Source organism: Ursus americanus, chromosome 12 (genome assembly GCF_024610735.1).
Source record: "Ursus americanus isolate L20-20 chromosome 12, mUrsAme1.1.p, whole genome shotgun sequence".
Classification (NCBI taxonomy): Eukaryota; Metazoa; Chordata; class Mammalia; order Carnivora; family Ursidae; genus Ursus; species Ursus americanus.
Window position 1 is genome coordinate 50,963,197 of NC_142138.1, and position 23,033 is coordinate 50,986,229.

Below are 23,033 nucleotides of genomic sequence, written 5' to 3' on the forward strand. Positions count from 1 at the left end.
GAAGTAGATAAAATGATGTATAAGAACTGGTCCCAGTCATTAAAGGAAGTGATGATCCAATGGAGGAGGTAGACCAGCACGTGTATAATACAAGGAAGTGGCTATTCTGGTTTCTTTTTGATTAGCAAGCATTTTGCAAAGACTTGAGCTATGTGTGTGCAAGGCTAAACCAGTCATTTTTAAAACAGCTTTAAAAAAATAATTTCACTGGGGAGGATGGGGTGGGGTAGGAAGAGCATCAGATTGGTTATCATCACCTCCCATATAACAAAACCAAATTATTTTTCATGTTTTGACTGTGTCTGTGGTCCAGTCCAAGAGATTTACCACTTCAGATGAATTTAAGTCTGTGAAAGACTTCCAGTTCAACAAGCGGCTGAACCAAAGGACTGGTAACTTTTCTGAAACAAAAGGGAAAAATTCTCTTGTTTTAGTAACATTCCTTTACTTTCCACTCCAGAAATCATTTTAGAAAGTTGATGTTTGTCGTCAAAAGAATTATTTTTATTAATATTTTTATGAATAGAAAGAATAAAACTAGGAAGTTATGTGGTCTTCCTTTAAAAAAAAATAATTCATCATAAGATAGGACCTTTTCCTTTTACTTGTAAGTGAAAAATTAGACCTTATTTTAGAATTTGCAAATATGCCTTAATGGAGAAAAATCAGTTCATAAGACATAGTGGTTATTTAGCCACTTCATAATCCAGAGTATAATTTACTATTCTTTTTCTCCCTCCCTTCCTCCCCCCCTTCCCCTTTCTGTCTCTGTCTCTCTCCTCCTCTCTCTTGCTTTTCCCTTATTCTGAAATGAGAGTTCCCTTGTATTTTTCTTGTAAAGATATCCTTTTGGAGTGAAAACCAGGAAAAGCTTTAATTTTATCACCTTGGAAGTGTTTCATTTTTCCAGGGCAGAGAGAGTAGTTTCAGTACTGGGAGCAAATGAAGGGGTTAATCCTGCACTTGGCTGGGTGTCAGTGAAACTTTTTTTCTGGCTCTGCTCCGGGTTTCCCCTTGAAGGGATTTCCCTCCGCCTCTGTGCTTCTGCAACAAGACCCTTTATAAAGAGCAGACTTTCCATTTCACTCCTCACTGAGCCTCCCTGGCTTTAGGGGCTAAAGCCTCTTCCAGGACACTTTCAGGTGGGACAGAAAGAAGGGTTTGGGGACCGCTATGTTCTCATCACAGCAGCAACTAAAAATGCCTAGGAAGATGGTCGTGATCTTTGGAGTCTCAAATGTACTTTGGATGGTGTTTGCAGTTTGTAAGTTCTTTTCTTTGATCTGTTCCAAATGCTCACATTCCATTTCAGCTCTGATTTTGGCTTTAGTCAGTTGTGCAATGGTCGTGAAGAAAAGCACTAGGATTTTTAAGGAGTGGGAAAATAATTTAATGTAACACATAATGTGCTATTGAGTATAGCTGTGTACCATGGTATTGTCATGGTTGGAGCTTTAAATTAATGCTTTTCGGCTATCTTTTTCTGGTGTCAAATAAATAATTGGATTCTATCTCTACTGAGGTCTCTCTCTTCAGTTTCCTGTACTTGATAATGAGCTTAAACTTTGCAAATACCAAAACAATTTTCATAGATGGTCATCAAGGTCAGGACTGAGAGTTCTCCATGATTCCAATACCTTTGGCAGTGACTCCAGTGCTTTTTGGCTGCCTTGCAGTTAGTTCAAAATTTAGGAAAGATATCAGCCAGATTGTAGGTTGGACATTATACTAGAACAGAGCAGAGGGAGTAGAATACTAAACAAAGTTTGCTTTTCTCTTTTTGTCTTCACAGCTCAAGCTTTTAAAATGGAGATCTTCCCCGAACACAGAGTTGTTGCTCAGATTGGTGATGTCATTTCACTGACTTGCAGTACAACGGGCTGTGAGTCCCCATCTTTCTCTTGGAGAACCCAGATAGACAGTCCACTGAATGGGAAGGTGAGAAATGAGGGGACCAAGTCCACATTGACCATGGATCCTGTTAGTTTCAACAACGAACATGCTTACGTGTGCACAGCGACTTGTGCATCTAAGAAACTGGAAAAAGGAATTCAGGTGGAGATTTATTGTAAGTACTTCAGAAGATCTTTGATTTTCTCTTAATTTTGCTTTAAAATAAGTTTCTTTTTAGAAAGGATATTTTTAAAAGAAAAAAAATTAAAGGATATTCATGTCCAGATTCTTGACTAGAGGACATACTGCCCCAAGAAAGTGAAGACCACTAACACTAGAAAAGGAATCCAAACCTTGCCTTTATTTCTAACTCTGCCACATAGTGACCAAGTGTAAGGCTCAACCTCTCTGGGCTTTTCTTTTCTTAGCCATAAAATGAAGATCTCTGAAGTTTTTACATCTTCTTTTCCAAAAATTTCTATTTGATTATATCCTTACATGTTTTCTTGGTCATACGCCTAAATGGTTTATGAATTCCATTCTTCAGGGATTTTCCACTTATTTATTCTTACGCAATTTCATGCTTAAAATCAGCTTAAGTAGGAGATCTGTAATTTAGTAATAGGCTTCTGTACAAGAGTTTTCCCTTAGACATAGAGAAAGGATCTGCAAACATTTCAGTCATTTGACTTTGGTACAGATGAATTTAGAAGGGTTGTTTTTGTTTTTGGTGCCATTAAGCCTTAATGCTCAACCACTCAACCTCAAGGTTATTGGTGTAATGAATTAGATTTGCCTCATGAATGTTAATAAACATCCCTAGTTTGCCATTCTACCAAAAGCATGCCAATCCATTCTTGATCCAGCATATAAAGCTAGCAAGAGGAGTTAAGAACCAACCTGAAATAAAAACCTTGCCTTTGGTTACTGATGACTATTCTTTCAGAAAAACAAAACAAAAAAACCTTGCAATACTTTATGGCCATCTCTTCATCAAGACCCCATTTGATTATCTTATAATTATTTTGTTTCCCTTCTGCTATGGTGGAGCTCAGCTTTGCCTGGCATCCGTAATTGATTCTTCAATAAGCCCCATGTGTTGCTAATGCGTCCCGAGAAACCATGCCTGGCCGGCTGCTTTCAATTATGCCAGTTGTACACGCACAGTTTGTCTGTGCAACCTCCTGAGCTCCTTGCAAGGCCCCCTTATGTAAATACAGGGAAAAGTAGCAAGTTCTTATATTACCTGACAGCAAATTATGTGGATTATGGGCACATTTCTTACAGAATATGAGGGATAGAAATTATGGGTGGAAAAATTAAAAATACTGTTTTTTTCACATAGCAAAGCATTTCCAGTTCCTTTGCCTTTGCTCTCAAGTATCAAATAGCTGAAGATTTTAAAAAGAGGAATAAAGACCCTTCTGGTTTTAATTATCTTTCCTGAGGTTTTTCTTCAAGAATATCTGTCTCTCATTATGCTTAGCAATCCTGTCTCCATTCCACATTTGATTGTAATATTCTTTAGAGCTGGGCCCTTTGTGTTCTTATTGTACAGAGTCCTGAATCCGGCCAATGTGTTACCATCATGAGAGTTTGTAATGAAAAGGTAGCCCTTGCAAAGGAAGAATAGCTGACCGAAATAACACGTTTCCTGTTCCCTTGGCACTGGAAGGTTCAAGTGGTGTGCTGGTTACTCAGTGCTGGAGAGAGTTAGGCATTGCAGGAGGCAAATCTCCCTTCCAGAATTTGAAGATTGCACAGGTGGACCTTCCTGGTGGATGAATTCCTGGCAGAGACATCATTTTTCAGGAACCAATTATTTAATGTCTCTCTCTTCATTTCCTAGCATATGGTGCCCAATAACTGTTCTTTGCAATGATATTCTGAGCCTCAGTTTCCTTATCTGTAAAGTGGACATGTCTCTGCCCTAAGATAAGAGAATGTGATACAATGTAAATCTTCAGCAGCAGTACGGAATAATAGAAATCCTGAGTGAGGTCCCGGACTTGCCATTTACTAGCTGTGTGACCTTTGGCAAGTTATGTAAAAGTGCTAAGTCTGTGTTTTCATATCTGTGAAATGTGCTCTCTATGTCTTAGAGTTACAATAAAATTATTTATATTTGATGAATAGCACAGTGACAGGCACATAAAAGTATTCAATAAACATTAATTACTTCTCCCTTCTTTTACTCTAATAATAGGCAACCCTTAGTACATGTAGGATCAGTGCTGAAAAGCTCTCTAAAAGGTGATTGATTCTGATTTGTGAACCCACCCAAAACCATAGAAGGCTATTTGAACAATGAATTAAGACTGTATTAACAGAAACATTAGACTTGGTTTGCATTGCATTGAATCAGTAAAAGACCTTGTATTACATGAACAGAAAGCCCGCTCATGTGTATTTGCTTGACCTTTGCAGCTTTCCCTAAGGACCCAGAGATCCATCTGAGTGGCCCCCTAGAACTTAAGAAGCCAGTCACAGTCACATGTTTGGTCCCTGATGTTTACCCATTTGACAGGCTGGAGATAAATTTGCTGAAGGGCAATGATCTCCTAAAGAGTAGGGAATTTCTAGAGCCTATGGACAGGAAGTCCCTGGAGACCAAGAGTTTGGAGGCAACCTTCATTCCTGACAAAGAGGATATTGGGAAAGCTCTTGTTTGCCGAGCGAAATTAAACATTGAGGAAATTGACTTTGAGCCCAAAGAAAGGGAGACTACAAAAAAACTTCAAGTTTACAGTAAGTACTTGTGTGATGTGTCTAGTCTTTATGGGAATTTAGACAGCTGAAGTCGGGAAGGCACTTGTTTATAGTTTTTACTCCACTTTTATTCATCGAGAATATGATATTTGTCAACAGAATAATTCGATGACAAGAGCACTGGATTTGGGTTGAGAAAACTTCTGGCTCCATTAACTGTGTGAGCTTGGGTCACTTAATTTCCTTATTTCCCAATCTGTCAAAGGGGAGTTATAATAGTAGTAGGTAGTAGGAAGTGGGCTCAAATGAGAAGATGTTTTTAATCATGTTTTGCAAACTCTTATAATATGCCCTGAAATATTAAGTTATAGAGATTTTACAAGGTGAGCACTTGTTCTGTGTGTGTGTGTGCGTGTGTGTGCACGCTCATGTGCTCGTCTGCATGTGCACGTGCTCACACATACACATGTGCATTGGGTGGGAGAGTGGAGATGAAGTTTGATTACCTCCACATTCCCTGACACTGGGCGGGGTGGGCGGGGCATGGGGGGGCGGGGAGAATTTGAGGCAGGCTTGTAGTCCCAGAATTGTGTGGGAGTGGGCTCACTGTATTCCATTCTAGACCAAAATGCTGTGTTTTTCTTGGGACACTACATTTAAAAGGAGTATTGCCATCTATAGCATGTTTAGCTGAAAGAGAATGAGATGGAAAGGCTTTTATCAATATTTTGAAAAGCATAGTCAAGAGAGGGGGTATTTTTCCTAGAGAATACAAAACTTGGAAAAGAGAGCTATCATTAAGTACTTGAAAGACAGTCATGTGAAAAAGGGATTTATTTGATTTATTCTGTAACAGCTGAGGACTGAACTGTGGCCATTGTGTGAAATTTGTTTACAAAGAGGAAGGTTTCAGTTCAATTGTTCTAATAATTAGAGCTGTCCTCAAATCAAATAGACTATTTTGTAAGGGAGCGATTCCCTCAACCAGAAGTGTTGAAGCCAACTCAAATGAGCACTTGGCAAGGGTACTAAGAGGACTTCTACCTTATCTGGGAGATTGAACCACGTTACTCTAAGGGTCTTTCTTAATTTCTGAGTATCTATGGCCATCTGAAAACACCAAACATCAAAAAAAGTAACTCACTCAGGTTAGTCAGAAATTGGATTGATTGCTTTTTATGACCCCACACTATTGATTTTACACTAATTTGAGAGTAAGTTCGTCAAATTTGTGAAAGCCTATGAACAGTCTGTGAGAGAAATATATTATCCTTGTTGGATCAAGATAATGCCTAGCAGTTACTAATCTTGTGCCCTTCTTTTTCAGTCTCACCCAAGAACACAGTTATCTTTGTGAATCCTTACACAAGGCTGCAAGAAGGTGGTTCTGTGACAATGACATGTTCCAGTGATGGTCTCCCAGCCCCACAGATTTTCTGGAGCAAAAAATTAGATAATGGGAATCTACAGCTCCTTTCTGGGAATGCAACTCTGACTTTAATTGCTATGAGGATAGAAGATTCTGGAATTTATGTGTGTGAAGGAGTCAATCAGGTTGGGAAAGATGGAACAGAGGTGGAATTAATTGTTGAAGGTAAGTAGACTGTGAGAAAAGAATGATAAAGGTGCTATAATGGGGGTTTGTGCCATAGGGAAACAGCTTCAATGCCAACAGGCTTCCTTAAGTTTTATTAATGACCCATCTGATGTCATGTCCTTTAGCACAATTGTATATCCATCTTATTCCTACTTCTCAGAAGTCTTTCCTCCCAGAGCTCACATGGCTCTGCATTTCTGAATCTCACCATTCCTTCCCTGCCTCATTCCTTTTCTTTCTCTTTTCCTTCTGCCCCCTGAATATTAATATTCTCAGGTTACCACATCTGTCCTCATCTCTACTCACTCTGGACTCCCAATATTTGAGCCACTATATGCTGCTTACTCCCAAATTCATGTCCCCATTCCATATCACCAAACCTGTCATTTCTTCCTCAAAATGATCCTTAGAATTTGTGTTCAGGTTTTCAACCCTCTTGCCGTTGCCTTAGTTTATCATCTGTGACTTGGTCTCTGGCAAGATGTTTTTAAATAACAGCATTCATTGACCACTGGCTATATGCCAGGCACTTATATCCATTAGCTGTAATCTTCAAGAAATAACTAAAGAGTAAGTATTTTATACTCATTTTGCAGATGAGAGCATATTGTCTCACGGAAATGAATAATGGCTCCTCCCAATCATATACCTCATATTTGCTGGGAATTCTGCTTTCCACTTCATATATGTTGTCTTGTTAGTCTTTACCACCATCTTATGAGGTAAATAAAAACATGTTCAGCATAGTTCATACTTTGCCTAGAGTCAAATCGCTCACTAGGGGCATTTACTATGATTCTAACACAGACCCGTTTTAATCAAAACACTGACTTTTCAACTAAATAGCTAATTGTCTTCAAATGGTTATCCTGCTATCGTTCTGTCTGCAAGATAATCAACCCTACGCAATGCTATCAAAGTATATACCTTAAACAAAAAAGGTGCTCGTTATATATGACTTCAACCAAATCCTAATTGCATGTAATTTAAAATGTGCATTTCTTAAAATAAAACTCTTCATAATCTGGTCAGAAACTACCTTTGTAGCTTCGTTGGTGTCCCTGTAACTCTGTCCATGTTGCTTCTTCTGCCTGGAGTGCCCTTCCTTTACCTGGCAAAGTCTTAGCCATCCTTCAAGACAAAGCTCATGTCAGCCTTCCAATTCCAGATTGTGTTAGGCAAAACTGGTTATTCCTCCCTTTGTCTACACTCAACACTTCTTTATCGAAGTTTGTGTACTTCTGTTTAGTTCAACACATATTAATCAAGAGCCCTTGTCCAAGAATCCAAGAATTGTGCTTGGTGCTATGGGGGCAGACATGAAAGAGTAAGGGTGACTGCCCTTAAAGAGCTTGTAATGTAGGGAGGAAAGAGAGGCATGTAAGTAGATAATTTTAATATAATTTAGTAAGAGCCAAAATAATGTATCTATTTGAATATGTCTTTTCATTAAACTGCAAGCTCCTTAAAGTCAGGAACTCTGTGAGTGTGTTTTTTAATATTTGGGTGTTTACCACAAAATAGGTGCCCAGTAAAACTTCATTGCATAGATTGTAAATATGAGTAATACAAAATTTTAGAATACGAAAACATAAGGTTTAAATTTGGATGGTTAAAACAATAAAATTGAGACTTGCCATCAGTAGATTAACTCAGTTGGGTGTTAGGTTACCGTTCTCAAAAGACCAGGAAGGTATTAAACTAATAAAATCATGGGAAACTAATCACCCATTCTGGATAACTCCACCCCATAATAAACTAGATCCCATTTCAGTGTGAAAAGGAAATGCACTCTGGGGTTCGAGAGGGCTGTTTTGAATTTTGCGTCACAGGATACTAACAACCTTAAGTACTGAAGAGAGAATTGAACTTTGAAAGGACCTTTCAGTTACCTAAGAATCACTCCACAGGGGTCTCGAGTTCGCCTGGTAACAGACGCACCCATTGAAAAAAATGATATGAGAGAGCTTCTCAGGCAGGAAGTGGGTCTGTTTTCAAGTTCCCCATTCCCACACTAGCATATAAGGAATTCGGAAACTCTGGTTATTATTCTGAATGATCTCTCTTTTTCAAAGTCTAGTAGCATATCAATTCATTGAGGTAATTTGAGGAAAGTATCTTCTTGGGAAGCTACTACAATGTCACAGTGAGAAAGACCAAAGAGAAAAATAACCTCCTGGCGCAGGTGAGAAACCTGCAAAATGTGGTGTGTTTGGATTACTTATATGCTGAGACTTCTTTCCTCCATCTCCAGTCTGCTATTTGGGGGAACAATTTTACTGATTTTTTATGGAGTCTCCTCTGTCCCTTTCAGGATTACTCAACCACTCTCACTGTCTTCAGGGAACAGGGAGTGGAGATTTGAAATTCCCTTTTTCCCCAGCCAGGAAGCATCCCAAAGCAGCCTGTGGGTCCAGCAGAGACAGCACTGGCAGCCAAAGAGCTCCTCTGGATATTTGAACCTTAGCAGTTTGCCCTCCTATCTCAGTTTTCAACCCCTGAATTAATTGAAAGTATTTTTGTATTGCATCAAACAAATTTCAGAGGTAGCTTGCGTGTCGTTTTCGTGTTTAGATTTTGACTTTGCTTTCAGTGTGATTCTGTGTGCTTTCAATGGTATAACTTTATACTGTTGGCACAGAAACTCTAAGCGCTGGTCCATAATGGGTATTGCATCTAATCGGAAGACATATTTTTGTAGCTTTTTTTCACAACCTCTTTTAGATTTTGCTTTATCTCCACATGAGGATGACTTGATTTAGTTGTTCAAGCAACTGAAAAGCTGGGATCTCGAATCAGACCCACCTGGCTTCACGTCTTAATTTTGCCACTTGCAAACTAGATAAAGTTACTTAGCATTTCTGAGCCTAAATTTCCCTAAGGAGAAGGAGGACAGGAGGGTGATGGGAGAAGAAGGAAGAGGAAGAGGAAGACAGAAAGAAGCAGGAGAAAGTGAAAGAGAAGAATTGAGTTGTGAGAATTAAATGAGATAATTAATACATGCAAAGTGGTTTACACAATGCTTATACACTGGAACCTCTTAAATTGTTTGAGCTGTTGTCCACTATTACAGGGATTTGACAAATTGCGGCTGAGGAGAGACTGAATTATTGTCATGAAAAGATGCCAGCTTCTGTCCTGACAAGTTTTTATCCACATTCATTCTGTTGAATGAATGAGTCAATGAACTCTCGTAGGTTCATTCTTTAAAAACGTCTTTCCGGCTGGTCCCAAGGTGGAAAGGAGTAATTTCTTCTTGGCACAGATGTTAGCTAAAAAGAGATTGGGGGGGGGGGAGGAAAGACCATATATTGGAATGTGGTGAAGGTAGAAAAGAATCTTATCTTCTTTATGTCTTGTTCTTTTTCCTCCAGAGAAACCATTCACTGTTGAGATCTCCCCCGGACCCCAGGTTATTGCTCAGATTGGTGACTCGGTTGTGTTGACTTGTGGTGTCACAGGCTGCGAGTCCCCATCTTTCTCTTGGAGAACCCAGATAGACAGCCCTCTGAGTGGGCAGGTGAAGACTGAAGGGACCAAGTCCACACTGACCCTGAGCCCTGTGAGTTTTGAGAATGAACATTCTTACCTGTGCACTGTGACCTGTGGCCGTAAGAAACTGGAAAAGAGAATCAGTGTGGACCTCTACTGTAAGTGTTTTCCAGAATTGTTTACTGTTTTCCCCCCTCGATTTTATTGAAAGAAACAGAATGCAAGTCTGTGATACACAAAAAGATCCATGTGTTTAGAAAGAGAATTTAGGGGCGCCTGGGTGGCTCAGTCGTTAAGCATCTGCCTTTGGCTAGGGGCGTGATCCTGGCGTTCTGGGATCGAGCCCCACATCAGGCTCCTCCGCTGGAAGCCTGCTTCTTCCTCTCCCACTCCCCCTGCTTGTGTTCCCTCTCTCGCTGGCTGTCTCTCTCTGTGTCAAATAAATAAATAAAATCTTAAAAAAAAAAAAAAGAGAAAGAAAGAAAGGGAATTTAGCATCGTGAATGGTTCCTAAATCTTTGAACCAGAATTTTTGATGCAACTTAATTGGCCCAAATCTTAAGTGTATATCACATAGGTACACAGCATCCGCAGTCCTTAGTTTGTGTCTCGTCGATACTCTGTCATTATGCACTTGAACATACTGCATGTCCGCTGCTTCCCATCCCCTCTGTGTGTACAGGGGGTGTTCAGAAGTAGTAGCGAGCAAGCAGTGGACGTCAACGCCCATTCAGATGCCTGGAGAGGGCTTCCTACAGCTCAGCTATTTGAACAGAGGGTGAGGCCCAAGCCTAATGTTTTGAAGGCACCTTTGGAAAGCTGATTGGTAGGATGGGGAAAAAATGAGGCAGTGGGGAGCAGGAGAAAGCCAAAAATGAAAACAGGTAGTTATATTGGCCCTCGGGGATGGCCAGTGGCTGCTGCTCAGGTGAGAAGCAGAACCAGGAGTTAGCACTCGATCTTAATCTCGATCAGGCTGCACACAGCCGCTGCACTTTTCCTTACTGTTCCTGTGACCTTGATAAAAACCAGGTACAACCTCAGATCTCTACGAATTTGACGTTGCTGGAATTTCTCTGTGATAATGAATGAATGACAAAATATGCAAAGTGACCTGAAAACAGATTACTTTTTGAGAGGGTTATTCTGCCTTGTTTTAGTCAGCAGAATTCAAGAGAAAATAGAACATTTTCTACCAGAAAACCTGCCCAAACTTGTGTTACCCATCAGGATTTTGTTCAGCATGAGTTAAAAGTACGTCTGTGAAGGGATTTGAATCTCTCAAAATAAGGGTAAATTTTATTGTATTCTCATATTCCCCAGAATCCAGGATCTGCTGACGTAGGCACATTTCCAACAGAAATGAGAACCCGCGGTACAGCCTTACTGCAATATGGAAATATCTGAAAATTTAACAACATTTGCTCGAGGAGAAAAAGATTTTACCGTTGCTCTTATTCTTGATAATTATTTTAGTCTTATTTTTATTGGTTTTCATAAGACGCACTATAATTATTTAGAATCTAAATCTCATAGTTTTTTGTTAACTACCCATACTGTCTGAGAAATATTTAAAATTTACTGTCTAAACCTGGCCATTGGAAATTAAAATGTCTAAATTGAGAACTGCCCTGTAGGTCTGATTTGATACCCAGAGGCTTCGCAGCTCTGTGAAACCAAGCCTGGGTTCTGAGCTCAGAGAAATATGGGTTCTGCATGAGAGACTATGGACTCTGAGAAACAAACTGAGTTTCTGGGTTTTAGAGGGGAGGAGGGTGGGAGGATGGGTTAGCCCAGTGATGGGTATTAAGGAGGGCATGTATTGCATGGAGCACTGGGTGTTACACGCAAACAATGAATCATGGAACACTACGTCAAAAACTAATGATTTACTCTATGGTGACCAACATAACATATTAAAAAAAAAGAAATACGGGTTCTGACCTCAACTCAGTGGGTTAATATATACAATACCTAATGAGAGTCTCTGAGCTTCTATGAGGTTTATAAGTTTTCCTAACTATAAAATAAATTCTAAGTTTTCCTACCTGCAAAATAAGTTAAATGATACCTAGTTTATCAAGCTGTTTTGAAGACTGAGATAATGCATATTAAGAGAACAACACAGTTAATATTCAATGCATCATGGGAAATAGTTAAAACATGTAAAATGTACAGTTGCTAAATAAGATGGTGGAAACTCGTTCCTGATTCAAAAGATAGGCCATGGCTGTCAGAAAGATTGCAACACTAAGAAGAGAAAAATAGGAAGTATATTTCTTTCTCAGTTGATTCATGTATTCAGTAATTTTGTTAATAGCATTACTTATATTTAATGTCATAAATATGTATACTTAATGTCATTATTTATGTATTGGTGTTCATTCTATCCCAAGTGAGTTAAAACTGCCATTTTGAGACCTTTGCATTTAATAGAGATTAGTCCCATTTTTCCTTTGAACGTTCACATGTAAACATCATTTTTACATTATATTTGCAGCATTCCCTAGAGATCCAGAGATTGAGATGAGTGGCCTCCTTGTGAGTGGAAACCCAGTCATTGTGAGCTGCGAGGTTCCTAACGTGTATCCTTCTGACGGGCTGGAGATTGAATTATTTAAGGGGGAGAGTCTCATAGAGAGTAAAACCTTTCTGGAGGACATGGACAAGAAATCTCTAGAGACGAAGAGTTTGGAAATGACCTTCATCCCCACCACTGAAGATACTGGAAAAGTTCTTGTTTGTCTAGCTCAGTTACATATTGGTGAAATGGAATTTGAACCCAAACAAAGGCAGAGTACACAGGCGCTTTATGTTAACGGTACGTACATGTGTGATGTAGCCACCATTTAATATGGATTTCTTACCATGTTTGTCAGGCAATAGTTAACATGAGGTTAAGAGCTAAAACCTCTGTGGGAAAAAAAAAAGTCACTGGGGAAGAAATTTGAAAATAACTATTATAACAAACCACTCCTAACACTTAAAACAATAATCATTTATTAGCTTACGATTTGATGAGTTGGCAATTCTAGAAGGGGTCAGATGGGCAGTTCATCTCCTCACTGTGGTATCCGATGAACTCACCCATGCATTTTCAGTCAATTGGCAGGTCAGTGGGGGATGGCTGGTCACAGATGGACTCATTCATATGTCTGGACCTTCTTGGGGGTTTCTGGACCTCCCTTTCTCCATGTGCTGTTCCCCCTGAAGGAAGGTGGAGTAGGTTTAGTCACCGAGTGCAGCATTTGGGAGGGGTGATAATGAAAGCAGGCTCAAGCTTGGAAGTCCTACAGTGTTACTTCTTTTATGTTCTATGGGTCAAAGTGAGTCAACAGGCCAGCCAAGATTAGAGAGGTGGAAAAATAAACTCCACCTTCTCATAGGGGATTCAGATAATTTTTGGTCATGTTTAATGTACCATAAATGTCAATATACACTATCAATGATCATCCATTCTTTGGTAGTAAGAGACTTTCTGCAGAACTTATTTCTATTAGGAAACATCCATGATGTGTTCACATTCTACTCCCAACATTCTGTCTGCTTAAGTAAATGGGGACAGAAACCTTCCTTTGGTAAAGTTATCAACATTAATAAACTGTTCCAAAGCATTGAATTCATAGCTCAGTTTTGCAACATGATTAAGACTTTTTGGAACTGATGGTATAAAGGGTCAAGCTAACAAGTGTCCCTACCTTTTCAGTTGCCCCCAGGGATACAGCCATCTTGGTCAGCCCCTCCTCCATCCTGGAGGAAGGTAGTGCTGTGAATATGACGTGCTCTAGCAATGGCCTTCCAGCTCCGAAAATCCTGTGGAGCAGGCAGCTAAATAATGGGCATCTACAGCCTCTTTCTGAGAATTCAACTCTCACCTTAACGTCTACAAAAATGGAAGATTCGGGTATTTATGTGTGTGAAGGGATTAACCAGGCTGGAATAAGCAGAAAAGAAGTAGAGTTAATTATCCAAGGTAAGTAAAATGTGACTGATGAGTTATTATGGCTAGTATTACTTTGGTTGTTGCTGGTTTTGAACAAAGTCCTCTGTGAAACTTAAATGTTTACTAAAAACATAGATCGAGGGTTTTGAAGAGCTCCTGATGTTTCCTATGCTTGGAAAGCTCCTGGAATGGTACTTCCTCATAAACCATGCCACGTCTCTTATCCTAAAATTCTTTAACCTCGAGTGGAATGCTACTGCAGGAACGGTGCCAGGAGCTCCAGTTACACTTCTGAGGCAACGATTATGGTGTTGAAATAGGGATAGGGTGAGATATATATGTATTTGAAAATTAGTTAGGATTAAAGCCACCATATCTGGCAGAACTGGACTCTGAGTGGTACTCTCACAAGGTACATGCTAGTATTTGCTTAGAAGCCTAAGAAGGCATGTAACCTTTTTGTAAAAGTTGGGTTAAAAGTAGCAGTGCTCATGCGTCTGTTCATCGGCTTGATGCCATAGAACCACTAGCATGGCTTCAGTTATCAGATCCAGACCCCCTCTCTCCAGGCAGAGAGCCAATACTGAGAACAGAGCAATTCCTAGCTGACAGGTTGAATTCATAGGCAGTTTTGGGCAAAAACATGAAGAGATCTGTTTGGATTTCTCACCACGCCTCCCCTTTGGGGTTTAAAAAAGGTTACTTTTTTTTTTCCACTGGACCTGTCATATCCTCTCTTACCCCCCGGTATTATTTCCACTAAGGTATTAGTGATTTTCTAGTTACCTCATTTTAATTATAATTTGTATTTTAAAGCAACAACCCTGGAAGGGGACAGGGCACAACCTTAAAGAAAGCCTTTAGGATGGATATCATTGTTCCACAGTTCTGTTTAGGGAAAGAATCTCAAATCAAGTCACAAGAATAGATGAACTTCATGGGAATCTCCCTTACAAAATGGCAGTATGATACCTTCCTCCATGGGCTGTGTATTAATAGGGATGTTGCGTATCAAATACTTAGCCCAGTGCCTGCCACTTAGTAAATAATAGTTATGGTTGTTAAGAATAGTAAGAAAAAAAAAAAAGAATGGTAAGAAAGCCATCTCTGCATAACTTGATCCAGGAAAATCCAACTCAAACCTCAGAAGCCTGTACGTCAAAGAAAAACTTTGCACAACACTGTGACAGAAAGAAATGTTTTTTGTTTTTTTTTCACATTTGAATTCTATTGCTGTTTATCAAACACCATTTTTTTTTCTTTTGGCTAGTCTGGATAAAGAATTAGATTAAGGGATATGAGAGAAGTATAGACACGTCTTCTCTTAGTAAAAACACGATCATCGGGGCGCCTGGGTGGCACAGCGGTTAAGCGTCTGCCTTCCGCTCAGGGCGTGATCCCGGCGTTCTGGGATCAAACCCCACATCAGGCTCCTCCGCTATGAGCCTGCTTCTTCCTCTCCCACTCCCCCTGCTTGTGTTCCCTCTCTCGCTGGCTGTCTCTATCTGTGTCGAATAAATAAATAAAATCTTTAAAAAAAAAAAAAACACGATCATTTATAACAAACCAGTCAATCCTTGACTTCTTTACTTGCCCCTATAAACATCTAATGCAAACAGTAAGCACAAATAGGTCCCTGACAGCTAATTGTTGCTGTCATTAAATTACTATGGAAGTGGTTTATATTTCACCCAATCAGAGGTGCCTTTTAAATTCTCTTTACAGTTGCTCCGAAAGACATACAACTTATAGCTTTTCCTTCTGAGAGTGTCAAGGAAGGAGACACTGTCATTATCTCCTGTACATGTGGAAATGTTCCAAAAACTTGGATAATCCTGAAGAAAAAAGCAGAGACGGGAGACACAGTGCTAAAGTCCAGAGATGGTGCATATACCATCCACAAGGTCCAGTTAGAGGATGCGGGAGTGTACGAATGTGAATCTAAAAATGAGGTTGGCTTGCAATTAAGAAGTTTAACCCTCGATGTTAAAGGTTAGTTAGTTTTTTGTTTTTGTTTTTGATTATTTTTTGTAATAGTCAGAGGTTGGGTGGATTGTAAAGATTTTCCAGGATCAGGTGAATAAGTTGGCAAAATGGAGCTGAATTCCATGTTGACTGTGGTTATTTCTCAGTGTTTCCTAAAATAATCATTCACAGCTGCCCTATCCCCTGGAGTTTAGCCAGGAAGTTGACATGAATCTTTGGTGAGTACAGGATTCCCATTTGCTTTTCTCAAAGTCGACAATTCATCATTGGTCTCTGAAGTCTTGCATTTCCTAAGCATTTAAACATACGTTCAAAACCTTTCCCTGGAAAAAAAAAAAAAAAAAAAAAAAACCTTTCCCTGGAGGTTATAAGGACTAAAGAAGTAGGATTGGCACAAGGAAGAAGAAAGATTCTACCCAGACTCTTCTCCCTCCTACCACAAGAGAACGCTATTCTCTGAACATGAAGTAACTGCCTATTTTCTGGATTGAGTCCTTTCAAGATAATAATTAAGAGTGGCAATCTTGATGCTGAACAACGTGAAAGAACCTCTAGACTACAAATTGCCTTCTTAGAAATCCAAGCCCCTTGCCCATCCTCCCCTATTCTGAGCAGGGGGCGGGGTGTGGGTTGAGCAATGGCTCAGCAAAGAAAGTCCAGGGGCCCTTTAACTTCCTAACCCCTCTTGTGAATGCGCAGTGGGATCTGTTGAACTTATTGGTGTAAGCAGAATATGTAAGCAGAATATGTTAGCCTTTACTAATCAGTCCTCATGCCTTGTGTGCTAATGAGTTCTCACTGTGTGTTGGAAACTACACTTGGAATGAAAACAAATGCAACTCTTGGAGCCTGTGCACTTGGCTATCAGAGTTTGCAACCACGTGTCAGTGTAAAGGAAATTTGAACTTAGGTCAGAAAACAGGTAAAAGTTTTACTCATTTGGCCAAATTTCTCAACATTGCAACCTTACCATATGTTTTCTGTCTTCAATACATCCACCTAGAAATGTAAAAGGGGAAAATACCACAATTATATATAAAACTTTTAGTCATCCACTTGTAGTGATTATCCTGAAAAGAGTTGATCTGGCCAGTGAAATTACTGTGTTCAAAGAATGGGGAGTGCCTGGGTGGTTCAGCTGGTTAAGCCTCTGCCTTCGGCTCAGGTCATGATCCCAGGATCCTGGGATCGAGTCCCGCATGGGCTCCCTGCTCAGCGGGGAGTCTGCTTCTCTCTCTTTCTCTCTCTCTCTCTTTCTCTCTCGGATAAATAAATAAAATCTTAAAAAAAAAAAAGAATGCAACACTTACCTTGCATCATGCCACTAAAAATGACACTGGGGTGTATGTAATCAGTGCTTCTAATGAAGTCGGGGATGATTCTGGACCGATTGAGATCTCAGTTATGACTAGGCTGAAATTCATTCGATCCTATTTCTTTTCATTTTTGATGCCTCTAGTCCACTTTTAATTAAGCCTAGGCCCAGAAAGTTGGACTTCTAACATTTTTGTAATTCTGTTTGTAGTTAGTGATTCTCTTTTAAAGATGTATCAAAGCTTTTCTACTTTTTAAACTCTCTCACACATTGTCTTTTCTAATTGCTTTATTAAATGAGTAACTTACATATTTGCCCTTTTTCATTCATTACTTACATGAACTATCGAAGCATTTTAGGCACTCAACTAAGAAATTCAGGCTCCCAAACTGTGGTTTAAAGTAACTGCAAATGAATGGAGACAAAAATTTGTCATTTTTCCTTGGTATTTTGAACTAGCTTACCTTTCTATTTAGCTGAGTTTTAAAATTACTTTTTTTTCCCCTTTGTTTTAGCTTGAATGTATTCCAATGATAGGAATGGTTGGGAGTCTAGGATTTTCAGTGTGAATACAGCTAATAAAAAATAGTGTTTGAAGGTTGCCCTGGTAACCGACTCAGCAGCAAATTTGTGTTTGACTGCAGATGCCTGAAGGAAAAACTGAAGGCAAAAGGCAACATTTATTAAATTGAAAAGAAAACAATAGGAGTAGAAATACTATTGTCCAGCATGTTGTCAATATTGATGCCTAACCATAATTATAATAATGGACATCCATTAAAATATTACGCTTATGCTTTGACTAGTTCTACTGTAGCAAGGGAAAGTAGAAAGATGAGGCAGTTATCATTATGTTTAGGGTTTAGGGTTAAGTGCTTTTGATTTCAAGTTTGAAAAACTTGACTTCCTGTCATCTGGCTGTCATGATCCTTTTCTATTTGGTTGATCTCCAGTAATCAGAAACTTCCAGAGGGAATGTAGTCATCACCAAAGTCAGATTTCTTCGAAGACAGAAAACATATATGCTACTTTAAGAAATTTAATACTTGTGAGGTCATATGATGCTGGGCAAACATACGTATAAATAGAGCTGAGCCGCCAGTAAATGCCATGTTATCTTCCCCAGATGTTCTTATAAGGTTAAGATGTCAAATAGTATTGCAGCTGTCAGATGATTTTTAGTAGACTGGAAAGAGTACTAATTTTAGTTCTGTAAACTCTTACCTTCTGTACCCAATTTCCAACTAAATGACAAAATGACAGGATGTAGAAAGAAAAGAAATGCATTACCATTCAAAAAATATTTATTGGGCGTCAATTACTCTAAGCAATGGGTCAGGGACTGGGTATTCAGTGGTGGACCAAAAAGAAAATTGATACATGGTCTAATGTAATTTATAGTCTAGAAGAGGAGACCAAAGCTAATAGATAATCATACAAGCAAATGTTTAATTACGAGCAGTGATAAGAGCTTTGAGGGGAAAGCGTAGCGAGTTACGAAAGTATATCAGGGTTCCTAATTTAAGCTGGGCAAGATGTGGGTCTGAGAACGCCTCTGAGTAAGCAACATTCGAACTAAAATATACTATCCAAAGAACTTCAGTTTATCAAGAGGAGATACAAATGCTGAAGAGGAATAACATATATTAAGACACCTTCTTCAAAGATACAAAATTTAAAATTTTGTATACATCTCTGAAAAAGCTGTCAGCAAGAATTCTTCTTCTTACTGTTGTGTATAGTGTTTGACTAGAAAGGTTGCACTTCAGATATTACAAGGATTTTCTTGGAAAACTAATTAGTCGTTTCAATACATGGTCAGCAGAGTCCTAGTTCTTTAGTAGATTTTTATACCTTCCAAAGCAAGTACTCTTCCCCAATTCTCGCTTTTGTAAATGAGCTCTAGAAAGTTGTGCCCTTGCTTCCATTCTACAACTGAATCTGATTCTCTTTGGATCCAACTTTGCATAAAGCAACAACTGTCATCTTTAGACTCATCATGACCATAGCAACTGCCAACTGATTATTTGAGTAATTTAGAGAAATATGCATTTTGGGTCCTGCTGGCCCTTACCACTGCTTTGATTCACTCCTATTTAGAGAACTAGTTGTACTGTTAAAATAAAACATGTAACTATTATTTCCAAAAAATTTTTTGTACTAGACATTAATTGCACCCACTTTGTTGTTTTCCAGGAAGAGAAAATAACAAGGATTATTTTTCTCCTGAACTTCTCGTGCTCTATTGTGCTTCTTCCTTAATAATACCAGCCATTGGAATGATCATTTACTTTGCTAGAAGAGCCAACATGAAAGGGTCATACAGTCTCGTAGAAGCACAGAAGTCCAAAGTGTAGCTAATGTTTGAAATGTTCAACTAGAGACATTATTTATCCGTCCAAATTCTTAATACTGCTCATCATTCCATGAGAAAAACCAGCCAAGAGTACTGACTTCCCTGAATCTAGTGAATTCTTGGAAAGAAATGGCTTCCTGTGCTCCATGCTGGGAGCAAGAGGCCAAAGGAAAACTTTCTGCCTGAAAAATAGGCACTACCATTGAGATGTGCTGACTGGAGCAGCTCCTTGATGTGTATATACAATAACATGATCTGTATATATGTAAAATAAAATTATGCCATAGCAAGGTCACTTGGAATAGCAGCACTCTATGGTCAGATCTTGAAAATAATTCAACAGTGTTGCCTCAGCTGATATAACTGAATGCATCTTAAGAAAATTTTACATTAATATTGACTGGCAGCTAACCTATGTCATCTTTTTTAATATTTTATTTTCTTTAACAAAATTTTGTTTCTATAAAGTTCATTGACAATAATTCCATGTTTTATATAGATGCTAAGGTTTATCTTTTTATAGGCAAATGATAAACCCCGAGGGCACTGGCTTCACCTTCAGGTACTAAACACTTCAACCTATGGTATAATGGTTGACTGGATTTCTCTGGATGGTACTTACATGGTACGGAGATGTTATGATGTTGTTTATCGGACTCTTTTTTAACTTCCAGTGTGGTCTAAAAATGCAACTTCTTTTTGTTTTCTTTTGTAAATGTTTAGGGGTTTTTTTTGTATAGTAAAGTGATAATAGCTGGAATTGGAAGACTTGTGTGTTTATTTATTATAAACTGCCTCTTTTCATTGTAGTGTTTGAAATGCCAAGTTCCAAAAGTAAAGAGTTCAAACCCATACAAATAATAAGCAGATACTTGAAGTGCGATCCTCACAGTACTCTGATCAGAATCAAGTTATGAGAACTTGATAAAAATTCAGATTTTTTAGGCCATACTAACCTATTGAATTTAGATATTTTGTTTTGTGTCCTTGGAATCTGCAATTAAATTTTTTCGCAATTAAATTTAAAAAATAGAAAACACAAGAAGAGTGAATGCAGATGAATGTGTATATGTCAAAGGGCCACAAATAAACACCTGTGTACATACCACTAAGACTGACAAGTAGAGCATATTGTTCCCACCAGAGCCTGTCTCATCACCTTTGCAGAGAAGTCAGGTCAGCTGTCTTCATCACTGCCAAGACAGGGCCTTCTGATTAATAAACAGCTATCTGTAAACCTTTTTCATTTTCCAGAAGGTTGCCTGTTCATGACCTAAGACCTCACTGAGCCCCAGCCCTCATCAAAGTAGCCCAGGCCACTTATAAAATCCCTTCAGGAAGAGCTGGATTCTCTACTCCAGGAGTTCAATAATGATGTGGGGAAAAATAGTGATTCTTTCTCCCCGAGAGAACAGAGAGGTTTCCACTTCGTCTTCCTGATCTTGTTTATGAGCACTTTTAAAGAGAAGTAGCAAACACGAGATTGAAGGCAGGGGAAGAAGACAGGTCTTCTACCTTGACAGTAGGTGCCAGATCTTTAGGAGGAAGGGAATTTTCCCCGATTCCTGTTCTCTGAAGTGGGTATGATTTGGATTAGGCACTACTGTCAACGTTTTTCTGGTTGACTGGTGTTACAGTGAAGCATAGAAGGCATCTACCAGGGCTTTCGCCCTCAAGTAGATAACCTTCATATGGTCCGTAAATCTGAACGTGAAACTAACTCATTCACTTGCCTAACATTCTAGTGGGAAGGAAGCAAACAGCTGATTTGGGGAGGTACATAAGCACTTGCAGGATCTTAGTGAACTTTCATTTCCCTCATGATGTTTCATAGTCTGATTGTCTTAGAAATAGGTTCAAATCTTGCTCCTGACTTTTGGTAGTATTTGTTCACAGCTACCTGAATGTTTTTTTAAATTTCTGAGACTGGCAAGTTTGCCATCTCTCTCTGATACTGTGATAGTCAAACCAAGACTAATTAACAGGTTGAAAAAAAATATCATGACAGTCCACATCTTATGACCATGCCATCATCTTTCCTGCTCTGGGTGAATGGTGTAGGGAAATTATGAAATGACCATGAGAATGACTGGGGAAGGTAATAGCTGGGGTCAGTCACCCAATGCATTAAGGAGCTTAAAGTTCCTTGTACATAAAATGAAGAGTTTCTACCAGTAAATTTTAAGGTCCCTTCTAGCTTTCAAGCACAATTGTTCTTTGAAAATTTATGCATGTGCTTTAGGTAAATTTTTGTCGCTTATTTTAGAGAGTCTTTTTGTATTAAGCCAAATAAAGATCTAGGGTCTTCTATCTTTCACTTACTCAAATTTAACAGACTGGAGACCAAAAAATCAAACGTTTAAATTAATTCCAATATTAGGAGGTAGTTTCTGCAAAGATTTCATAATAGCCACTCATCCCTGCAAAATGGAAAGGGACATTTATAATGTCTTTGGAAATGCCTTTTATTTTAGCCATATGGTAATGAAAATTTCACTAGTGAAAAAAAAATGTACGCAGTGGATTTTCAAGCTTTGTGGCTATTGAAGAACATGGTTTCTCTCAAAAGACTAATCTGTAAGACTTGCTTGAGAAAAGTACAATGAATTGAATGGAATCAAACGACTGGGTTCTTTAGTGAAGGACAATGCTATCTGGGGACAGTATGTTATTGTTTTTAGTTCTTTTGTCACTGGCTGAGACTCTTGGGGGCTTTGTGAAGAAAAGCACAAGTTGATTCAGTGATTGAAAAAGCAAGGGTTCAGTCTGAAAATGAATGAGCAGATGACACTGACTTTGTGGGGCGAAGGGTGGAGGATGAATCACTTCTACATTGAATTATGTTGTGAAGAATTTCAACTAACTTTCTCAAATGAAAGTTTCAGTCTGTGAAAAAGATGTTTAAAATCACAGTTTGTTTTCATATAACACCCAACAATGAATCATGGAACACTACATCAAAAGCTAATGATGTGCTGTATGGTGACTAACACATCATAATTTTTAAAAAAAACCACAGTTTGTAATTAAGAATGTTATGACTGTCTTTCTTTAGTCCAGCTTGTGTGCAATTAAAATTCATTCGATTACCAGGATATTGAATACTATCATACTGAAAACCCTAAAGAAGTGGTATTAAGTGCAGAACTTCGAATGCATGATAAAAATGAATACTATTACTCTTGCTGGAGGTCATATTTACTAGTTAGAAATTTAGGAATAGTCACATGAAACCCACTTAAAAAGCAGCAGACTCAAGGAGTTGCTTTCTATTGGAGTTTCTGTCACTGCTTTGCCAACCAAGGTTTGTGGACGTTTTCTACACTGCCATGAAAATCACTATGTTCCCAGGCAGAAAACTGAACCAACAAGTTCATTTTCCCTTGTGACAATCTCATAAGGGCCTGCTTCTCCTTCCTGGTTGGAGTTCCTCTTATGTAAGTGGTCTAGTCATCTTAGAGTTAACCCTTAGTGTTACTCACTTGCGTATTCTATGGCAGTGTCCTGACAGCATTTCCAAAAATCCCTTCATCATGGGAAGTCCATAAGGAACTCTTAAAAGATAGAGTCATGGACTCTATCCTGGACCTACTGAATTAGAATCTCCAAGATAGGACCTGAAAAATTCAAATTTTTAATGAATTACCAGATGATTCTTATTCGGGAAATATTCTTCCAATAAAACTAACTATTTAACTGTTCAGTAGGTTTTCATCCCCAGAAAGCATAAACTGAGACTTGA

General features: G+C 38.8%; 1 protein-coding gene across 2 annotated transcripts; it reads left to right on the forward strand.

The window, feature by feature from the left end:
• The first annotated feature begins 1,043 nt into the window (after positions 1 to 1,043).
• VCAM1 (vascular cell adhesion molecule 1) lies at positions 1,044 to 20,051 on the forward strand. Of its 2 annotated transcripts, XM_045801661.2 has the most exons (9): positions 1,049 to 1,264; positions 1,793 to 2,068; positions 4,321 to 4,641; positions 5,930 to 6,196; positions 9,574 to 9,849; positions 12,192 to 12,512; positions 13,398 to 13,664; positions 15,360 to 15,626; positions 19,132 to 20,051. In XM_045801661.2, exons 1-9 carry the CDS (start codon positions 1,174 to 1,176, stop codon positions 19,290 to 19,292), a joined length of 2,247 nt encoding a protein of 748 aa, XP_045657617.2. In that variant the 5' UTR covers positions 1,049 to 1,173; the 3' UTR covers positions 19,293 to 20,051. The 2 variants fall into 2 exon arrangements, with proteins under 2 accessions (XP_087722259.1, XP_045657617.2); XM_087866133.1 differs by lacking the exon at positions 15,360 to 15,626 and having other exon boundaries at positions 1,044 to 1,264.
• Positions 20,052 to 23,033: the final 2,982 nt, after the last annotated feature.